The sequence below is a fragment of the Microcebus murinus genome, chromosome 18 (genome assembly GCF_040939455.1).
Source record: "Microcebus murinus isolate Inina chromosome 18, M.murinus_Inina_mat1.0, whole genome shotgun sequence".
In the NCBI taxonomy this organism is placed as follows: Eukaryota; Metazoa; Chordata; class Mammalia; order Primates; family Cheirogaleidae; genus Microcebus; species Microcebus murinus.
The window spans coordinates 21,452,051-21,470,337 of NC_134121.1; the positions used below are offsets into that span (position 1 = coordinate 21,452,051).

The window sequence follows — 18,287 nt, forward strand, 5'->3', positions numbered from 1 at the left end:
TGCAAACTTAGCGTGACAAATAATGGGACAAACTGATGTGTGCCTCTTGATTTGATGCAGTAGGAAGTATATATACAACATGATCCTTGTGATATTCTTGCCAAAAAATGTTTGACTTGAATCTAATCATTAGAAAATAATGAGACAAATTCAGAATGTGAGAAGTTCTCCAAGGTAACAGATCTGAGTCTACAAAAATGTCAATATTGTGAAAGGTCCCTCCCTCCCCCCCCCCAAAGAAAAGCAGAAATGGACTGTTCTAGATTAAAGGAGACAGAGGATAGAGACATGACAACTAAATGCAAAGGAGGTCCTTGATCGAGTGACTATAAAGGACATTTTGGGGACATTTGTGGAAATTCAAGTATGTATAGTGTATTAAGTTATTAATGTTATATTTCTTGGATGTGATAATGGTATTATATAAGAAAATATTCTTAGATAATATATATACTCAAATATTGAAGTGTCATGATGCTCAAATTGCTTTCAAATGGTTAAGAGAAGAAAAGTGTGGTATATACTGAAAGAAGGGAAAGAAGAAAAGAAAGCAAATGTGGCAATTGATATGTATTCCAGATAATCTGTAGAACTCCTGCACCCAAAGTTTGCCTTTTATTAAAATTTTGCATATCATGCTTCCCTCATTTGTTTGATAGAAGCTGCTGTTTCATACTCCCCCCCCCACATACCCACATCCTGCTCCCCCTACTCTTTAGATGCAACTTAATATGCTAGAAAGAGTATGGGCTTTGGAATCAGATCTAGGTTTAATGCATAATCTGCTTTGTTCATTAAACAGATATTTATTGAGCACCTGCCAGGTGCCAGGCACTGGGCAAGGTGCCGTGGGTTTCCATAAGGAACAAGAGACCTGGTTCCTGCTCTCAAGGAGCTTATATTATAGTGGAGGAAATAATTAGAAAATAAGCACATAAATAAATATATAAATGTGAATTGTGATACATGCTATTGAGGAAAATATCAGATTATTATGAGCAAGTGTAGCAAAAGACATCTAACTTACATTCGTTGATGGTCAGACACCTCTCCTACTCTGATCCTGAGCAAGAATTACTTAAATTCTATGAGAGTTGGTTTACTTATCTGTAAAAATGAAGATGAAGATAACTTTCTTACTCTATTAATTGTGAAAACTAAATGTGATGACATTGAAAATGGGTGGCACTTGGCGTCACTGAGTAGATGTTATTAGCCTTGTTTTTAAAAGCTCTGCTTCTTCCCTCATAGGACTCCTTTTCAAGTGTTGTATTTAGCTGATTTGCTAATACTCCCTAACCTTGTCTTTGTCTTTTTGGCTCCACAGGGCTCAGAATGGAATGCCTCCAACTTGGAGGACTTACAGAACCGAGGGTAAGCACACCGAGCAATTGCCAATACCGCCATGTAACAGAAGTCCCCGTTTTATCTTTACATTTTCCCCATCAAATAGGTATCAGCGGGTAACTTTAATCTTAAGAGTTGCTTCCAATTGATTCTAATTAGATGTAATCTAAGAAAATAGAAACAGGGCTAGGCACACTGGCTTACACCATTAATTCCAATGTTTTGGGAAACTGAGGTGGGATGATTCCTCAAGGCCAAGAGTTTGAGACCAGCCTGAGCAATGTAGCAAGAACCCAGTCTCTACAAAGAGGTTTTTAAAAATTACCGGGACATGATGGCCTGCACCCACAGTCCCATCTTTCTCAAGAGGCTGAGGCAGGAAGATCACTTGGGCCCATGAGTCCAGCCTGGGTGACAGAGCAAGACCCTATCTGTGGGGAAAAAAAGAAAGAAAAAGAAAAACAGCTGTTCTACCACTGTTCCTTCCCCTTTCTGCCAAGAAAGATCAGCTATTTTAATGAAAGGGCTTTCAAAATCAAATGTGAAAACCTTTGTTGCTATTTAAAATCAAATGTAGTTTTTGGTTCTTGTTTTTATGTAAGAATACATAAAAACTGCATGGGTTGGGTTCACAGAGAGCAATTCATTCAACGTTTATTAAGCATCTTCTGTGGGACAAGCACAGTGCTAGGTGCTAGGGATCTGGAGATAATTAAGACTCCGTATCCTTTTATAGTAAGCTGCTTGAAGACTAAGTAGATTATGAATGTAAAATGGACAAGCTTCTGAAATTGAACAATAAGTCCTTTCTTATATTAAGAAAATGATCCCTAAGCAGCATGGTTATTGAATTTGATTGTAGCAATTGAGACTATAATGAGCATTCAGCAAGCAAAAAGTTGCCATTCTTCCCTTAGTTAATGTCTGCTGAATTTCTCATTGAACTTCACCTTAGGAGGTCAGATCATCCCAGTAAGAGAAGAGAAAATCATGTCTGAAATGTGCCATGCTAACTCTTCATTGCAGACAGAGGAGATAAGACCAGCTGAGACTCAGGAGGTAGTGATGGGTACCTGACTGGTTGCTGGCTGCCTGTTTTCTCAGCTATAAGTCAGCTTTGTGGTTATCTTTACCATTAGTAGATAAATACTCCCTACTTTTTCCCCCAGAAGAAAGGTATTTCAAAGTTGCCAAAATGAACTTGGAACAGGATTCAAGCCAAATGATTATACAAAGAATCCCAGGGGGAAAAAGTCTGGTTGCTTAATTGTAGATTTGAAAATAGGTAGAACTTGGAATTTTACATTGGTAAGAATTGAGTTTAGAGTTTTTGAAGGCAGAAACTAAATCTTAGTCTTATGTCTAGCTTACATGTGTCTAGCTCAGAGCTTTATACCAAAGAGTGTTCAGTAAATGTGAATGAATGATAGATAAATTTACACATATGTGAGGACTGTGAGTTGTCTAATGGCAAATAAGGAGAAGAAATCAATTAGTGAACTGTACTAGGAATTCAGAACCCTAAATTCTAATCCTGTGTGTGTCTGCCATTTACCCTCATTGGGCCTGGAAAGCTTAAGCCTAGATAAATTATTCACTTATTATGATCCTTGAAAGTGCCCCTGAAGGGTGAGGACCCTGGATTCAACCACAATAATAACACTGTATCTGATTTATAAAAAAGAGTCTACTTAAAATTTCTTTAGGAGTGAGGCAGAGTTTTTGACAGCTTTCTAAGACATCAAAATTTGAGAATTCTATCATTCTGGGAAATCCAGATACAGTATTTAATATGAAATCTGATTTGATAGAGCAATGCTTGCCAAATGCAATTTAATCACATCATGTATAACCCCCACTGGAGATGAGACTATTTCATCTCATTTACTTTTTATAAAGCTAAATTACAAAATGTAACTATCTAGTTGTCTTAAAAAGAGTATGGTTGGATTTCCAGACATCCAGTTAGGTCTTTTTTCTTAAAAAGTGGTTCCTAAATCTTAGTCTGTGAAGAATTACAGTTCACGGATCTGTGCACAAAACCATATATGTTGCCCCCTGTGGGTAATTTATGGGATTTTCAAGTATAATTTTGACAATAAGGCCATTTCCACCCAATCTACTGACTTTAGGACCTAACCCAAGTAAAGTGCTACTCCATATAAAGTCACCTAGTGCTGAGATGGCAAAGAAGTTTCAAAGGAGTTCCAATTCCAATTGGCAGTGACTGCTTACAGCTCTGTAATAAAGGATTGGGAAGCCCTGTCCTGCCTGTAGAGAGAGGGTGCCATAATCCTCTGTTGAGATACAGGATTAGAGATGGAAGGTCTTTCCTTTTTATTTTAAATAAAATAAGAAAAGTATACTTTTTTCTAACAGTTTTATTGAAATGTAATTCACATACATACAATTCACCCTTTAAAATGTACTATTTAGGCCGGGCGAGGTGGCTCACGCCTGTAATCCTAGCACTCTGGGAGGCCGAGGCAGGCGGATTGCTCGAGGTCAGGAGTTCGAAGCCAGCCTGAGCAAGAGCGAGACCCGTCTCTACTATAAATAGAAAGAAACTAATTGGCCAACTAATATATATATATAAAATATTAGCCAGACATGGTGGCGCATGCCTGTAGTCCCAGCTACTTGGGACTGGGAGGATCGCTTGAGCCCAGGAGATTGAGGTTGCTGTGAGCTAGGCTGATGCCACGGCACTCACTCTAGCCTGGGCAACAAAGCGAGACTCTGTCTAAAAAAAAAAAAAAAAGTACCATTTAGTGGTTTTTAGTGTATTCACAGAGCTATGCAACCATCACCACAGTCAATTTAGAACAGTTTTCAGCCCCCCCAAAAAAGCCCATACCCTTTAGCAGTCATTCCCATTTCCTTTCTTCCCCCCCACCAATCCCTAGAAATCAATAATGTCCATCAACTGACAAAGAACCATTTTTGGTTATTTTTTATTAATGATACTATGACCATTTGTGGACAAGTTTTTGGGTAGACTTATGTTTTTATTTCTCTTGGGTTTATTCCTAGGAGAGGAATGAACTGCTGGATCATATGGTAACTCTTTGTTTAACCTTTTGGGGAACTAGTACACTGTTTTCCACAGCAGTGACCATTAAACATTTCTACTATGTGCTTGCTTTTAAATTTTAAAAAAATATGTTTTTATGGTAATGGGCTTTGATGCTAAGTTAAATCAGTTCACGTCCCAGAAAAATGATCATGTGACCCTAAGCACAGAGTTGGTTAGCTATGGCTCTCTCTTTCTGTAGTCGTTTCATTGACTTGAGATAGTAGGTTTATAGAACTTCACATTTGGTTCTGAGAAGGAAGCAGCTTCTCAGAGAGAAATGAGTCTGTATTGTATTGTTTAAGTAAACTCCAGTGATGTCTGAGTCCCACAACATTAAGAAAAGATAAGATTTGGTAAATTAAATTTAAACGTTAGGCCGGGCATGGTTGGCTCATGCCTATAATCCTAGCACTCTTGGGAGGCCAAGGCAGGAGGATCACTTGAAGTCAGGAGTTCAAGTCCAGCCTCAGCAATAGCAAGACTCTGTTTCTACAATAGCAAGATTCTGTTTCAAGACTCTATTTCTATCTGTTTCTACTAAAATAGATAGAAATTAGCTGGACAATTTAAAAACAAATGGAAAAAATAAGCCAGGCATGGTGGCACATGCCTGTAGTCCCAGCTATTCAGGAGGCTGAGGCAGGAGGATTGCTTGAGCCCAGGAGTTTGAGGTTGCTGTGAGCTAGGCTAACGCCACAGCACTCTAGCCCAGGCAACAGAGCGAGACTCTGTCACAAATAAATAACTTAAGCATTTATTGAGATTGTGTAGTGAGAAAGATAATAGAAGAAATTTGTAATAGAGAAACACTTTTCTGCAGCCATCTCAATATGGGAGAACACATTGCTGCCATAGCAGCCAGGACTGCAGCCAGATGGAGTTAAGAGGGTTTGAAGTCCAACTTTTCTCTGACCCTCCCAGCCCTGGCCTCATTTGCCTTTCATGTAATTTAGAGAGAGTAATAGAGCAAAGACTAACAATCTGGCATTTAGAAAAATAGGAGGAAATCTTTCATGTTTTCCTGGTGTACATGTCAGTAGTCTGATTTTATACAAATGACTTCCAAAGAACAAATTATATTGCTGGTAATTTTAGTGACAGAAAGAAATAGTCAGATTATGGGCCTCAGGTTGATTCTTTGGAGTAAAATACAAGGCATATTTTGAAGAGACCATCAAAGACAAGATTATGTAACTATACATAAACTTAAAATGAAATTTAGACGCTGAACATGGCAGATGGCTTTTTGCTCAGTAACTCCATGGTGCCCAGGTATGCCCAGGACCCTGTTATATAATTTCTCTACTAAATAAATATAACGTCTTAGTTTTCTAGTTTTCTTCTTTATTTTTGTATTTAATTTTAGCCTGTGGAGTAAACTAGTTTTAAATAAGAAAATGCTGGTGATTGGATTTAGCCTGAGTAGTATAAGACATATTCTCCCTTGGTTTCCTTGCAGAGTGCGGTATATCTTGAATGTCACTCGAGAGATAGATAACTTCTTCCCAGGAGTCTTTGAGTATCATAACATCCGGGTATATGATGAAGAGGCAACAGACCTACTGGCTTACTGGAATGACACTTACAAATTCATCTCTAAAGCAAAGTAAGTAATAGTCCCACACACATATTCTGACCCCTGTTCCTCCTGCCCCACATGTGAATGATACCTGAGGGTTGTAAATAACTTACTGATGGTATTCAGGGAAAAGGAAGTAAAGCAGGAAGGGGACTGATATTTTTTTTATTCCTAGACAAGAAACTAGTAACTTAATACTGTCCTTTAAGTAAATGAAGCCCTAGAAGGTGACCTCATATTGACTGTTTCCATTGAGCACAAAATTAAAGAAAATAGACTTATAAAGAAAATAGACTTATGTTGCAGCAAAAGAAATAGAAATTGAAAGAAGGAAGAAATTCTGGGCGGGGCTCTCACCTGTAATCCTAGTACTCTGAGAGGCCGAGACAGAAGGATCACTTCAGGTCAGAAGTTCAAGACCAGCCTGAGCAAGAGCGAGACCCCGTCTCTACTAAAAATAGGAAAAATTAACCAGGTGTGATGGTGCATGCTTGTAGTCCCAGCTACTTGGGAAACTGAGGCAGGAGGGTCACTTGAGCCCAGGAGTTTGAGGTTGCTGTGAGCTAGGCTGACACCACAGCATTCTAGCCTGGGCAACAGAGTAAGTCTCTGTCTCAAAAAAAAGAAAAGAAAAGAAATTCTGAATGAAATTCTTAAGTTGCCAATGGGGAGATTTTAAAGATATATAGTAGAAGTTATTACAGATAGGTATTATAGAATACTGGGTCCTCCCCTCCAATGACAGAAAAACATTAAACTTTGGAAATCTTTTCCCATTCTCTTACTTTATTTTTATGATACTCTAAATGATGAAATTTTTCTCTGGCCCTTCTATTGATGTCTTCCTTAAATTAATTAACTCTTTTAGTGAAACTATTTGGAATTAATTTAGTATTCAGTATTAATATGTCAACACTGCTTTTTTTTTTTTTTTTTTTTTTGAGACAGAGTCTCGCTTTGTTGCCCAGGCTAGAGTGAGTGCCGTGGCGTCAGCCTAGCTCACAGCAACCTCAAACTCCTGGGCTCAAGCGATCCTTCTGTCTCAGCCTCCCAAGTAGCTGGGACTACAGGCATGAACCACCATGCCCGGCTAATTTTTTCTATATATATTAGTTGGCCAATTAGTTTCTTTCTATTTATAGTAGAGACGGGGTCTCGCTCTTGCTCAGGCTGGTTTCGAACTCCTGACCTCGAGCAATCCGCCCGCCTCGGCCTCCCAGAGAGCTAGGATTACAGGCATGAGCCACCGCGCCCGGCCAACACTGCATTTTTTAAGACCCTGGGAATTTTCTTGCCCATCCTATATATTCCTTTGCTAGAAGGAACCATGAATGAGCTTGTTGGCCATGTGCCCCTTAGGGCAGGACTACATTCAGACCATCCCTGGAAGATGAGAAATGCTTCTGTTTTAAAGCCCTCCTTCAAGAATGATTCCACACCTCTAAAGGACCTGCATGGTCAGGAAATTCTTCCTCTTAAGTTACCCTGAATCCTTACACTCTAGCTTTGAGCCTATTTCTTTTCTTTTTTTTTTTTTTTTTTGAGACAGAGTCTCACTTTGTTGCCCAGTAGAGTGAGTGCCATTAGCTCACAGCAACCTCAAATTCCTGGGCTCAAGCAATCCTTCTGCCTCAGCCTCCTGAGTGGCTGGGACTACAGGCATGTGCCACCATGCCCGGCTAATTTTTTCTATATATATTAGTTGGCCAATTAGTTTCTTTTTATTTATAGTAGAGACAGGGTCTCACTCTTGCTCAGGCTGGTTTTGAACTCCTGACCTCGAGCAATCTTTCCACCTCGGCCTCCCAGAATGCTAAGATTACAGGCATGAGCCACCACACCCGGCAGAGCCTATTTCTTCGGTTTCTAAGCAGCACCTAAGAGTGTTTTATATTCTTGAAGCCTATTAATAAATTATTCCCAGTAATAATACTATTCATGGCATGCTTATTATGTGCCAGGTACTTTATATGTATCCTCTCATGTTATATTTTCTAAAACCCAGAGAGGCAGATACTGTCATCCTTCTGTACAGAAGAGAACAGACTGTAGAGATGAGATTCAGAGTGATTAAATAAGTGGTGAACATAGGACGTGAACCAAGATGGTGTCTCATTTCAGAGTCCATCAGGTGTATGGGAACAGTCTAGTTCCATAAGAAAGGGGGACTAGAAAAGACTAGGCAAGTTGTCAGGGTCTCAGCCAGAGAGGCTAGGGTTTAAGATGAGGCCCTGGTCCCGGTGAAAAGAAAGGCTGATTCCACCTGGGATCAGTGAGAGGCACATGGGGCACACAGGGCAGAACTGGAGGCATTCAGTCTCAGGCTCCTGCAGGCATAGGTCAGCATCTGGGAGTGAGTGCCTCCTTAAATGCTCCAGTGTTTCACCCTAATCAGGCTCTAATTCTTAATCCCATGCCAGGCTTAATCTGGACAATCCAGCATGGGGGATGGGGGGTGCCACTGAACCTGAAGGGTGGAATTGAGTTAGGTGAGAAATGACTTCAGATCCTTCATTACGTGAGTTAGAAGCCATCCACCAAAAAATCCCAGTTGAAAATAGTTATGTTTTCATGGGAGTGGATTTCATAATTGTATTTTACTTAGGGTTGTCCAAGTTTGAGCACCTTCCATGCCTACCGGCATAGACTTGAAATTTATGCAATAAAGTTGTCAGACTTTGATGGGAAAATATAGAGCACAAGTTTAAACATCCATCTGAGTCACTGTGCATTGGCTTCCTAACTTTAGTCTAAATGAAAACTCTGGTGCCATAAGTAAAACAGATACTTCCTAGTCATTTAGAATAATCTAAGCACAGAGACACACATCCAACCTTAGGACACCCAAATTTTGTACCTAACGGACAAGTAAGAGGTTAATCTTACCTTCCCTTTGAGACTATTTCAGTTATTTCAGACCGTACTCTGTATTCCTGTAGCTTATCTGGCTCACTCATTTTGGCACTTAACCTCATACCTCCTTGCATTGATACTTAACTCTTTCATGTGTCTCTGTCTCCAGAAGCAAAATTATAAACTTCTGGAAGGAAAGCTTGTCTACCATCATATAATGAGTGAATAAATGAATAGATTTCTCCTGTTATGCTGACATGTACATTTTTTTAAATTGGAATAGCCACTTGGGAATCATTCCACAGTTCATGTACACTAGTGAGAAGAGTAACAGTTCTTTTTTTCAAGATTTTAAAATATTGTTCCTACTTAAGCAGCTGGCAGATCCAGTCAGCAGATCTATAAGTTTATTGATACGTTTAGCAAATATTTGAAAGCTTACTATGTGCCAGACACTGTGTTATAGCACAGTTAGCATAACTGAATAATGTTCATATCCAAGGTAATAAGCTCTGGTATATTAAGACCAAGAGGTTTTGTTTGTTTGTTAGTGTAGCTTTATGGTAACTTTGTTTTCTCTTTCTTCCAGTCCATTAAAAAAACAGATAGTTCTCCTTCATAGTGGTGTATCCCATTCTCCCAGCCAACCGCCCAGGTTGTGTGGCCAGTCCTTACACAGGACACAGGTTGTGGTGGTGTAAAAAGTAATATCCAGGGCTACATCTGAGTAGAGAGGAGAGTTAGTTTCATTGGTTTGTGCTTTCCTCTGGGAACAAAACCCTTACAGGAACTTAAACTGGAAACGACTCATAACATTTGAATGAATTAGATAAATCATTGCCACACCTGTAACTCATGAGAGTACCTGCCATGAAACGTGCCCCCAGGGCTATGAGGAAACTGACCTTCAGCACACACAAAATGGGCTCCAGTCTAAATTCAGAATGTTCCCTCTATGCTCTGTGACCAATCATATTGAATTTTAATTACCTGTATCTCCCACGAATCCTATCCTTTTAGAGTAAAGCTATGTTACTTATCTTTGCATTCTAGCACCTTGCACGTTGTTTTACCCATGGTAAATGCCTGTTAAATGTTTGCTGAATGAATTAAAGAGGCTTAATATTAACATTGAATATTGTTTAAGAGTACCTAGAGCTGCCTACCCTACCCACACATTTGATTATAGATGTTTATGAGTGAACCAAGGTGAGGAGGTTGTGCATAGCAAGAAAATGGAAAAGTAGGACAGGAGACTTGGAAAAATCTAGAACCAAGTTTTTAAAATATACTCACTATTATGTTTTCCTTTATTCTTTATGTCAATCCCCCAAACTAGGAAACACGGTTCTAAATGCCTTGTGCACTGCAAGATGGGGGTGAGTCGCTCAGCCTCCACAGTGATTGCCTATGCAATGAAGGAATATGGCTGGAATCTGGACCGAGCCTATGACTACGTGAAGGAAAGGCGAACAGTGACCAAGCCCAACCCCAGCTTCATGAGACAACTGGAAGAATACCAAGGGATCTTGCTGGCAAGGTGAGTCCTTAAGTGACTTTCTCAGATTCCCCTCCTTTAAGTTCCCTAAGGCAAGGTGAAAAGTCTTCTGCAGCTAGTTCTAAGCCTGATTTGGATGTGATTTTTTTTTTTTTTTTTTAAGAGACAGAGTCTGGCTCTGTCACCCAGGCTGGAATGCAGTGGCATGATCATAGCTCACTGCAACCTTGAACTCCTGGTCTCAAGTGATCCTCCCACATGTCACCATCCTAAGTACCTGAGACCACAGGTTTGTGCCACTATCCCAGGCTAATTTTTTAATTTTTTGTAGAGACAGGGTTTGGCTATGTTATCCAGGCTGGTCTCGAACTCCTGGCCTCCAACAATCCTCCTGCCTCAGCCTCCCAAAGTGTTAGGATTACAGGCGTGAGCCACTGTACCCAGCTTGATGGATATTTTTTCCATAGAAACTATTGTGCAGCCTACCTCTTCAACTGGTACTAGGTCTTGAATATCTTCCTGTATGGATGAAAAACAGCTGTATCTAATTTGGTGTTTGGTTATAAAATCAGTAATTAATTTCATTACATTATTACCCCTTGGTGGTGAAAAAAGCCACCTTCATCTGCACTTGGGAACAAGCATCAGATATTAAATGAATTAAGGATTAGTATCCTGAGAATGCCACATGCTGAAATGCGATGTATTGCTACAATTTGCTTTGTTTTTTCCACGTAGGCATGTTCTAGGTGGTTTTGTTAGGGTGAAGGCACAGCTGTCTAGAAGCAGTTGGGGCTAGTGCCAAGGTTTGACTCCAGTGAGTCTCATGACTTTGTCTTGACTCTTGAATCTGGACTGTGTTTCCCCTGAACAAAATGTTAAATAGCCTTCTAGCCTATCCAGGCAGAAGGACCACCCTCCCACCCCTGAAGTATTGTGAAAATGTGGCCACAGCATAGCATTATGGTTTCCACTAAAAACCCCTCCCATTTACTCAGCATTTGGCATGATTTCATCTGAGCTGTTCTCTTAGGAAGCTGGAAGGATCCTCAAGCCTCCCTTGTTTAAAAGAATTTATAGGTCTTTAGGGCCAGATTTTGATGACATTTTTAGATTAGATCAGAAGGTAGGACATAACAGTTCTTTTGGCACAAGAAAGAGGAATCTAAAGGTTTGTTGACATAAATATTATATATTCCCAGATACACATGACGGATGTTAGGCAATGTCCTCACGTGACCCATCGAGAGGAAGGATACTATGTGTCCTGCCAATTTCAGTATTTATTCTGGAATCCCAGGCTACTGCAAGCTGTTGGGTTGGGTTTTTTTAGTGTATGTGGTTTTTCTTAGATGTTAAATGAATTTCAGAAAAATCTTAGATGAGGATAAGAAAGGGCAGCATAAACCCAAAAATGACCCTTCCTCTTCTTTTTCCCTTTCTTTTTCTATTCCATCCCAACTTCCTGGGCTTGATTCATAGAGGGAGGGGCAAGCCCCGGGGAGAAGAAAACCACAGAATTTGAGTCAGTAGATCTGGTTTCCATTCCTGGTTCACCCCCTTGCTGCAACCTTGAGAAGTTACTTCACATTTCTGATCCTCACCTGACCTCATCTATAAAATGAAAATCAAGAGCTCTACCTCACAGGGTTATTGTGAAAAAGGATCTATATAAATGTTTATTATGTGTTGTTGAGAGTTGTTCAGATATGATTCTAATCATCTCATCCCTAAACCTACCCAGAAAACACATATGTATGTGCCATTGATTGTCTCCTCCTCAACATCACCTGATGCCTCCCACCATTCACATACTAACTTCATTAGAAACTGCAATGGGATATGTTCCTGGAATTTCTTTTATTGGGATGTTTCCTGGATTTTAAGTACTAGAATCTAGTGCCAGGGATATCACTTAGGCTGCTTTTGGCTGCAAGTAATAGAATACCTCCATCAATCAGGATCTCAACCAGAAACAGCACACTCAGATTAAGATTATTTGAGAGTTTTATAAAAGAACTATTTACAAAGGTGTGGCACTGTAGGTGAATCTCAAGAGACTTGTGTCAGCAGGGCTGTTTGGTAATAGCTCCTAAGCAGTTCCTAGAACCTGGAAGGAGACGCCTGTTAGAGAAGGGCCTTTCAGAGATAAGTAACAACCTTCTGTCAAAGGTACACAGCGAGGCCGGGCGCAGTGGCTGATGCCTGTAATCCTAGCTCTCTGGGAGGCTGAGGCGGGTGGATTGCTCAGGGTCAGGAGTTCGAAACCAGCCTGAGCAAGAGTGAGACCCTGTCTCTACTATAAACAGGAAGAAATTAATTGGCCAACTAATATATATAGAAAAAATTAGCTGGGCATGGTGGTGCATGCCTGTAGTCCCAGCTACTTGGGAGGCTGAGGCAGGAGGATTGCTTGAGCCCAGGAGATTGAGGTTGCTGTGAGCTAGGCTGACGCCACGGCACTCACTCTTGCCTGGGCAACAAAGTGAGAGACTGTCTCAAAAAGAAAAAAAAGGTACACAGCTAGCCTGAGGTGGCCCTGCAGGGAAGGAGCTAGGGAAGTAATACTCTTTCCTCACTCTCCTCCCTTCAGTCTCCTTCCAAGCCTCCCCATTAGCCAAAACTTGTGAACGTGAGAAAAAAAGGGGGCCTTTTGTTGTAATCCAAAGATCAGGGTCTGTGGAGGAGAACAGGATGGAAAAGCTGAAGAATAGACCTGCAGGAGCAAATAGGTATCTGGCCTAGTACCCAGCTACAAGTAGTTTAAAAAGTTAGATTATTTATCACTTCCTGTAATAAGCAGCACAGAAGTAATCTCTATAATGGCTTAGTGGTGATGTAATCAAGGACTCTCGGGCTATATCCATCTTTCTATTCTGCCTTCCTTAGTTTATGGCTTGGCCTTTGAGGTTGTCTTATGATTGCCAGATGTCTGCCACATGTCTGGGCATCTACATGTAAACTGCACAGCATCTGGCTAAAGAAAAGGGGCATTTAAGTTTAAGATGATGACCTTTCTCAGAAGCTCCCCATAGACTCCTCCTCAGGACCCATTTGCCAGGACTGGGTCATATGGTTAAAACCAATCAATGGCCAAGAAAATAGAATTTCCAGGACTGGCTAAAACATATTTGTATTTATCCTCTGGAGCTAGGAAGTGCCACATTTCCTGAACCCATGGGATAGTGAACACCCAAACCAAATCAGGCACTTGACAATAAGAAAAATGGCTGGTTGGGTATACAGCCATTATGGTCTGCAATCTGTGATGTGTTGTTCAGAAACCTTGACGATTGTAGGCTAATTGCCAAGTGAATTGGGCCCAGCAGACCCCTTCCCAGCCCCAAAGTGCAGCTCCAGGATCTGCCTGCTTAGAAGAGCAAAGAACAAGAATCACCAGACTCCTATGAGTCTATCTGAAGCTCTATCGAGCCTTATAGTTTAGGTAGGCAGGAGAGGAATATTTTTAGAAAAATCCTACTAGTTCTGTTTGCCGAGAAATTCTACTTCCTGTCCAAATGTTTGGACCTTACATTCATGTCTTCTTCCAGGAGGCATGTGGTAGTTTTCTCAAAGAGGTAGAGTCCTGATCCTAGCATCCTCTAGCTCCATGGTTATCCAGGGTGACAGTGGGTGCTTAACTTGAGGTGGCAGTTCTCTATTTGAAGGGATTAGCTTAGTGCTTCGATCTCTTAGTAGAAGAGAAGTTTACCAAAGTGACACCAGGTTCATGTAGTGATTTATGAATTGGTCAGTCTTAATCAGAATATGAGGGTATGGGCCAAGCAGTGACAGCCCCTCTGAAATACTTTTTGCATCTTTAAGTATATCATTAAGAGCCTTGAGAAGGCTAATGTTTAATATTCGCCTTTAGACCTAAAAAGGGCAATAAAGCTACTGATACTATTCATATCTGATTTTGTTTCTTTTGTTTTTATAGTTGGAGGATGGGAGCAAAACTGGGGGAGGGGGGGATGTTTATGTGAGCTCACATGTGCTCGCTTTGAAATTCTATTAAACTGCCAGCGGCCCTGTTTGTTATTCTGCACTCTGATCATGCAGGTATCTGGCAGATTTATGTTCCATTACACAGGTTCAGATTTCAGGCAGACCATTTGCAAGCTGGACCATGTGTCTGTCTGTGGTATTAGGTTTCAGTGTATGGGGGCAAGAAAGAAAAACTGGGTGGTGGCCAAGGAGAGTTTGTGCCACCATGTCCTCAGAAATGTCAGTTTTGATTCTTTGAACGCCTCTGTCACAACAGCCAGAGAAGGGAGGGTTGTCTTTTACCCTAGCTTTGCTGGTGCACAGTGGTCAGCCAACAGCAGGGAACCTGAGAATGAAAGGACAAGGACATGGATCCCTCCGTAGGTGAAAGCCAAACGCAAGTGAGATTTAAACTGGTGTGTTTTGTTTTGTTTTTTGAGACAGGGTCTGTCTCTGTTGCCCTGGTAAAGTGCCATGGCATCATAGCTCATTGCAACCTTAAAACTCCTGGGCTGAATGATCCTCCCACCTCAGCCTCCCAAGCAGCTGGGACTACAGGCACATGCCACCACAGCCAGCGAATTTTTTCTATCTTTTGATAGAGACAGGGGTCTCACTCTTGCTTAAGCTGATCTCAAACTCCTGAACTCCATCGATCCTCCCTCCTTGGCCTCTCAGAGTGCTAGGATTACGAGCATGAGCCACCATGCCTTGCCTAAAAAAATTTTCTTAATAGATTTTCAGTTACATAATCTTAAAGTATCTAGACCTGTGCATAGCACACAGAAAGTAATTAATGCTTTTTTTCTTTCTACAGGCTCCCTAATATGCTAAAAAGTAACCGTAAACAATCTGATTTTGCCGGGCGCAGTGGCTCACGCCTGTAATCCTAGCTCTTGGGAGGCTGAGGCGGGCGGATTGCTCAAGGTCAGGAGTTCAAAACCAGCCTGAGCAAGAGCGAGACCCCGTCTCTACTATAAATACAAAGAAATTAATTGGCCAACTGATATATATACAAAAAATTAGCCGGGCATGGTGGCGCATGCCTGTAGTCCCAGCTACTCGGGAGGCTGAGGCAGAAGGATCGCTCGAGCCCAGGAGTTTGAGGTTGCTGTGAGCTAGGCTGACGCCATGGCACTCACTCTAGCCTGGGCAACAAAGCAAGACTCTGTCTCAAAAAAAACAAAAAAAAAACAATCTGATTTTACTGATACTTTTTTTTTTTTTTTTTGAGAGATGGGATCTTGCTATGGTGCTCAGGCTGGAATGCAGGTTTTTTTTGTTTTTTTTTTTTGAGGCAGAGTCTCACTTTGTTGCTCACACTAGAGTGAGTGCTGTGGTGTCAGCCTAGCTCACTGCAACCTCAATCTCCTGGGCTCAAGCAATCCTGCTGCCTCAGCCTCCCAAGTAGCTGGGACTACAGGCATGCGCCACCATGCCCGGCTAATTTTTTCTATATAAATTAGTTGGCCAATTAATTTCTTTCTATTTTATAGTAGAGACGGGGTCTCACTCTTGCTCAGGCTAGTTTCGAACTCCTGACCTCAAGCAATCTGCCCGCCTCGGCCTCCTAGAGTGCTAGGATTGCAGACGTGAACCACCGCACCCGGCCTGCAGTTTCTATTTACAGGCATGATCATAGCACACTACAGCTTCAAACTTGAGGGCTCAAGCAATCCTCTTACCTCAGCCTCCCAAGTAGCTGGGACTATATAGGCACAAACACACCATTTTTAGCAGTATTTTGTCTATGTAACTTTCTCAAACAAGAGTTGATACTTTACCAAACATATAACAATAAGAAAGAAAGTGGACACAAACCTTATGTATGCTGTCATTTAAATTTCCTTCTTAGCCAGTTAGGGTGGCATGTGCTTTTACTCAGCTACTCAGGAGGCTGAAGTGAGAGGATTGCTTGAGCTTAGGAGTTCAAGGCTACAGTGAGCTATGACTACACCACTGCTCTCCACTTGGGTGACAGAGCAAGACCCTGTCTTAAAAATAAATAAGTATTCCACAGACATGCCTTTAGCAAAAAAAAAAAGAAAAAAAAAATAAATAAGTAATAAATTTCCTTCCTGATCATTTACTAAGTAAAAGGCCAAATTCTTGCCCAGAATGCCCAGTTGCCACATGTATGTGTGTGTGTTTATACGAATCCAAATTCAAGTCAGAGGCCACTCAAGGGGGAGAGAGATCTGAGACTTGGTTACATCATCCAGGCTGTGGACCAACTCTGAAGTTCTTTTTTGGCAACTTGTTTACTTGCTGCCTGCCTAGAATAGGTGGGGAGAGTTAGCTGGATTTAAAAGTTAACAGTTTAAAATAATAGATATGATCTAATGTCTTACATCTATCCCTACCAGAGATGGAGCATTAGAACAAACTGGCTCAGGACAAAGCTTCACTGGAAAACAGTTTAGTGTTACCAAATAAAACTGATGATGCAGACATACCCTGTGACCCACCTTTTCCACTCCTATATATAACACCCTTGAGAAACTTAGGTGTGTACCAGGCACAAAAATGTCCATGGCAGTGTTGTCTGTAATAGCCAAAACTGTTAACAGACTGGATATATGTGGCATATTCATTACACTCTGTGAATTCCATTTACACATAGTGATTAATTGTAGAAAAACATGTTAGGCAAAAAATCAGTTGTAGAAGAATACATTTGGTATGATTTCTATATAAAGTTCAAAACATGCAAAACTAAGCAGTATATAAGAACAAAACGTGGTGACACCATAAAGAAAAGAGAGGGAATGATAACCACGAAATTCAAGATAGAGGAGCAGGAGGAAGGGGCACATGGAAGGGCACATTCAAAGGTAATGGTGATGAATATCTTGGCTGTATCAGAGAACTGCTTACCATTCTCCATGCAGCTCTGTTATGAATGAAAAGGGCAATAGCATCAGACATATCTTTAGATTTGGATTTTCTTTTTCCTTTACAAGTAGGTGTCAGTTTAATTCCAGAGCCCCAACTCAATATTTTCTGATGATTATCTCTCCCAGGAAGAAAAGGAAATCCCTGCTGGGCAGCACAGCTGTGATGTCAGCCACTTCCTCTGAAACATACACCGTTTGTGCCTATTAGCATAATTTCAGTCTCATTCCCTCGTGACTGATTAGTGATTCACGGGAAGTTTAAAAAAACATATTTTGAGCCGGGTGCAGCAGTGCATGCCCATAGTCTTAGCTACTCAGGAGGCTGAGGCAGGAGGATTGCTTGAGCCCAGGACTTCAAGGCTAACCTGAGCAATATGACAAGACCTGTCTCTAAAATAATTAAATACTGAAATTAAAAAACATTTTGGAGGGTTCTTGGGATCATGAAAATTTCTCATTTACCTGTTGACCAATTAGTTGTTCTGTTATTAGAAGACTGAGAACGGCTACCCTTGAGGTATCTTCCCAGTAATTTGGATCCCAGGCAATTATCCTACCATGGTGGGTAAGAGGAGTTGAGTTGGTCGGGGTTTGAACATCCTCATGATAGGTAAGGAATATAAATTGGAGAGTACAGTCATATTTAGGTCAAGAAACAAGGATGTACCTGTATATAAGGGAAGAAACTTTAAAAGAAATCACATTGCCCTCGATTGGTCATAGTGTACAGTTTAGGCCCCACCTATCCAAGCAGTCAGCTTGCCCCTCCCCACAGCCACTCACTTGTTTGAGATGTGTGATATGTTGTCTCCTCCTAGGGGTGGCTGTAGTTCATGCAGCTTGGAAAGGATGAAAACCCCATCTTACACCCAGCTAATTGATTACAGCTTGTCTTCATAAACAGATTGACCTGCTTCCTCCCCAGAAAAGCACCCTTTGCAGGCCTGATTCAGAGCCCCACCCAAGCAACAGGCAAGGGGAGCTAAGAGCAGGTGCAGAGTTGAGAACAAACAGGGGGTCACATTAGTACAGGCGCATGACTCAGCAGAG

General features: G+C 41.1%; 1 protein-coding gene across 3 annotated transcripts in view; it reads left to right on the top strand.

The window, feature by feature from the left end:
• Window positions 1-18,287, top strand: part of SSH2 (slingshot protein phosphatase 2) — a 259,485-nt gene that overhangs the window by 230,089 nt on the left and 11,109 nt on the right. For all 3 annotated transcript variants that reach the window (XM_012740621.3, XM_012740622.3, XM_012740623.2), the window contains 3 exons: window positions 1,328-1,374; window positions 5,883-6,029; window positions 10,195-10,395. In XM_012740621.3, the coding sequence (XP_012596075.2) occupies window positions 1,328-1,374; window positions 5,883-6,029; window positions 10,195-10,395 (395 nt within the window). The remainder of the gene's footprint in view (window positions 1-1,327; window positions 1,375-5,882; window positions 6,030-10,194; window positions 10,396-18,287) is intronic.